Source organism: Pteropus vampyrus, unplaced genomic scaffold (genome assembly GCF_000151845.1).
Source record: "Pteropus vampyrus isolate Shadow unplaced genomic scaffold, Pvam_2.0 Scaffold354, whole genome shotgun sequence".
In the NCBI taxonomy this organism is placed as follows: Eukaryota; Metazoa; Chordata; class Mammalia; order Chiroptera; family Pteropodidae; genus Pteropus; species Pteropus vampyrus.
This window is the reverse complement of record NW_011889135.1, coordinates 312,440-315,330: the sequence shown is the minus strand read 5'-3', so window position 1 is coordinate 315,330 and position 2,891 is coordinate 312,440. Positions and strand designations below refer to the sequence as shown.

The window sequence follows — 2,891 nt, the reverse complement described above, 5'->3', positions numbered from 1 at the left end:
ATACATCTTAGATGTTATTATTTTTCCTTTTTTCAGGGATGCCAGTAGTTACTGGAATTATATGAAGGACTGAGCCATTGTTACACCTGCAGAGAATGTGAATGTGCCTTCAAAAGAGAGCTCTTAGATGCCCTGTGGAGCCACTCAGGCCTAGCAATGCTGAGTTCATTCTGATTGGGAACGGAATAATAAGCGCAGCACTGCACTAAAGCTGACTTCTGAATATAAAGGTTTTGCATGTGGAAAATATGTTAGGCGAAGGAAATGTTTCATAACTTTGAGCTTCCATGGAGAGGCAAAACGGCAGAGGAATAGAACCTGGACTACAGCATTGCAGAATTGAAGCTCTGCCCCTCACTGGCTGAAAGGGCAGGACAAACCCCTATGTAGCCTCAGGGTACTGTGTGCAATGGGGATAACTTCTCAGTGTAGTTCTCTCCCAGACTTCACTGATGTTTCAAGGACATATTAAAAAGCCTCTAGAGCTGCTACCAGAATCTTCACGTAGTGGAGTTTGAGAAACACCATCCTAGGGGGTTGGTTCCTCAGTCTAACAACTGTAGTGCTTATATAACGATTAAACAATATCTAAGACTGATTAGGTGAAGTGTGTATGTACATATGTATGCACGTGTGTGAGTAAATGACACAATACTTCTTTAAACTGAGATACTGCTTTCCTTTGGGACTATAAAATTCTAGTTTTTTGCTTCTTGCCTTTTTAAAATTTTGCAATATGACAGATGAACTCAGTTTAAGATTATGCATTATCTACAGATGGAAGCAAACAGAATTACATGAGGGCTTTGTAAGTCATGACAAAAATGTGTGTTTTATTTCCAGTAGTCTGAAAATCACTGAAGGGCTTATAGAGGACAGTGACATTGTTTGCTTAGTATTGGGAGCGGTGTGCTGAATGGGTGGGCTAGGGCAAAAATGAATACAGGCAGGCGAAAGAGGAAGTTATTGCAAGAGGCACCTGAGAGATGATGGTGGCTTGATCAGGTGGCGGGTGGTGAAGATGGTGAAATGAGGTTGGAGGTAGATTTTTTAGGGTGGAATCAAGTTTTGGTGGAAGAAGGTAGAACAGTGAGGGAGAATTATATTTTAAGGAATGATCCTTGGTGTTCAGCTAGAGCGACTCAGTGGATAAAATGTCGGTTCCTAATGTGGGACACTACACTGCCTTTCTGCAATGTGCATTTCAAGTTCCATTGAGCATAGGTATAAACATGCAAGAATCTCACCAGGAGCTCAAAGAAGAACCAGGCGTACTTGAAGACTGTTTCTCTCACCATTCCAGTGCTGACCACCATCTGCAGGGCAAGCTCCTCGTGAAAATGCTAGACGACAAACACAAAAAAACATTACATTCACGTAATGACAATCTGCGAGGACAACGCTTTTTTGTTTTTACCAACACCTCTTTTCCTTCTTTCTTTCTTTTTTTACCAATTGTAATAGCTTGTCAGTTACTGATGCATGTGTCCTAGATGTGCTAGACCGCAGGTGATGACAAAGTCAATGCTGAAACAACCTGAGACTGCAGGACAGTTTAGATAGGTAGGAGAAGGTTGGTGGTGGTATCACACAAGAGGGCTATGTTTGAAGGAATCGCCTCAGCATGGGGGTGAATCGGCATTCCGGAGCAGCAGTTGGAAATGGGCCTGTCTGGTTTCCCCTCTGAGATCCTGTAGCACACCCTCTGTGTAACCATGTGCAAGTCTTTCCTCCCTTTGCCCTCAGTTTTCTCATCTATAAAATCTGTTGATTGGTAGCAGTAGTTCTTTAATTTGAATGCACATCAGAATCCCCTGGAGGGCTTGTTAAGACACAGACTGTTGGGCTCACACCTAGAGTTGAGGATTCTGATTCAGTAAGTCTGGGGCAGGACCTAAGAATTTGCATTTCTAAGTTCTCAGGCGATGTAGGTGATGTAGGTGCTGCTGGGCTGGGGACCTCAATTAGAGAAACACAAGTTTAGATAGTATCTAAACTTCCTTCCAGATTGGACAATACCTGTTTTTATAATCCCACTATGGCTTTGTGGGAAACATAATGGGTTGGGCTTATGAGTGGATCCTCTTTATTAAAAGGCCTAGTGGCAGCAGCCTGAATCCACAACTTCTAAATTCCTACATCCTAAGGGTAAGAAGCTTGAAGGTTCATTAACTCCACTTTATGTCTATACTTTTCTTCAAGTCATCTGACTGCTCGATAGCAATGTAGCAGATAGTAATTTTTATATGTTTTATACCTTGCCAATTCCCTACTTTATCTGGGTACTTTTAATGTTCTTGACAGCAGTTGTGATGGAGAAGAAGTTCAAGACTAAAGGTAGAGCAACCAACTCCTCTCAGTTTGCCTGAGGCTGTCTTGGCCTTAAAACAGAAAGTCCTGCATTCCAGGGTCTCCTCAGTCCTGTGCAAACAGGGATGATTGGTCACCCTAACTAGTGACAAAAATGATGTCTGAGTATTTTCTATGGATATCATCTAATGACCACACAACCTAATGAGGGAAGTTTAGTCAGTGTGTTTCCTTACCAGCTGAGCATCTAATGCCCACACAACCTAAAATAAAGACAGATGAACTAGTTTTTCATTTTTCTGTAGGTAAGAAAGCTAAGACTATTTCAATACCCTAATATTATATCCCAGGGTACTGTCTTACATGGCAGGTAAGTTTTAAATTTAATACTTAAAGCAAAAATTGATTATAGCAAAGATTGCCCTTGACCAACCTTTAAATTACCCACAATGTACAGTATACATACAATCCAATTTATTAATTCCTATGTGCATTAAAATTTGAGTTACTCAGCTAAACTAAAAGAGACAGATGAAAAATCTAGGTGCAGATATCTGGAGATTCTAACTATTTATATCCCC

The 2,891-nt window shown here is 41.0% G+C and overlaps 1 protein-coding gene across 1 annotated transcript in view; it reads right to left on the bottom strand.

Annotated features, from left to right (window-relative positions):
* The window catches only part of DOCK8 (dedicator of cytokinesis 8), a 162,898-nt gene that overhangs the window by 67,478 nt on the left and 92,529 nt on the right, over nt 1–2,891 (bottom strand). The window contains exon 21 of the mRNA XM_023522678.1: nt 1,248–1,343. Coding sequence (XP_023378446.1) covers nt 1,248–1,343 — 96 coding nt within the window. The remainder of the gene's footprint in view (nt 1–1,247; nt 1,344–2,891) is intronic.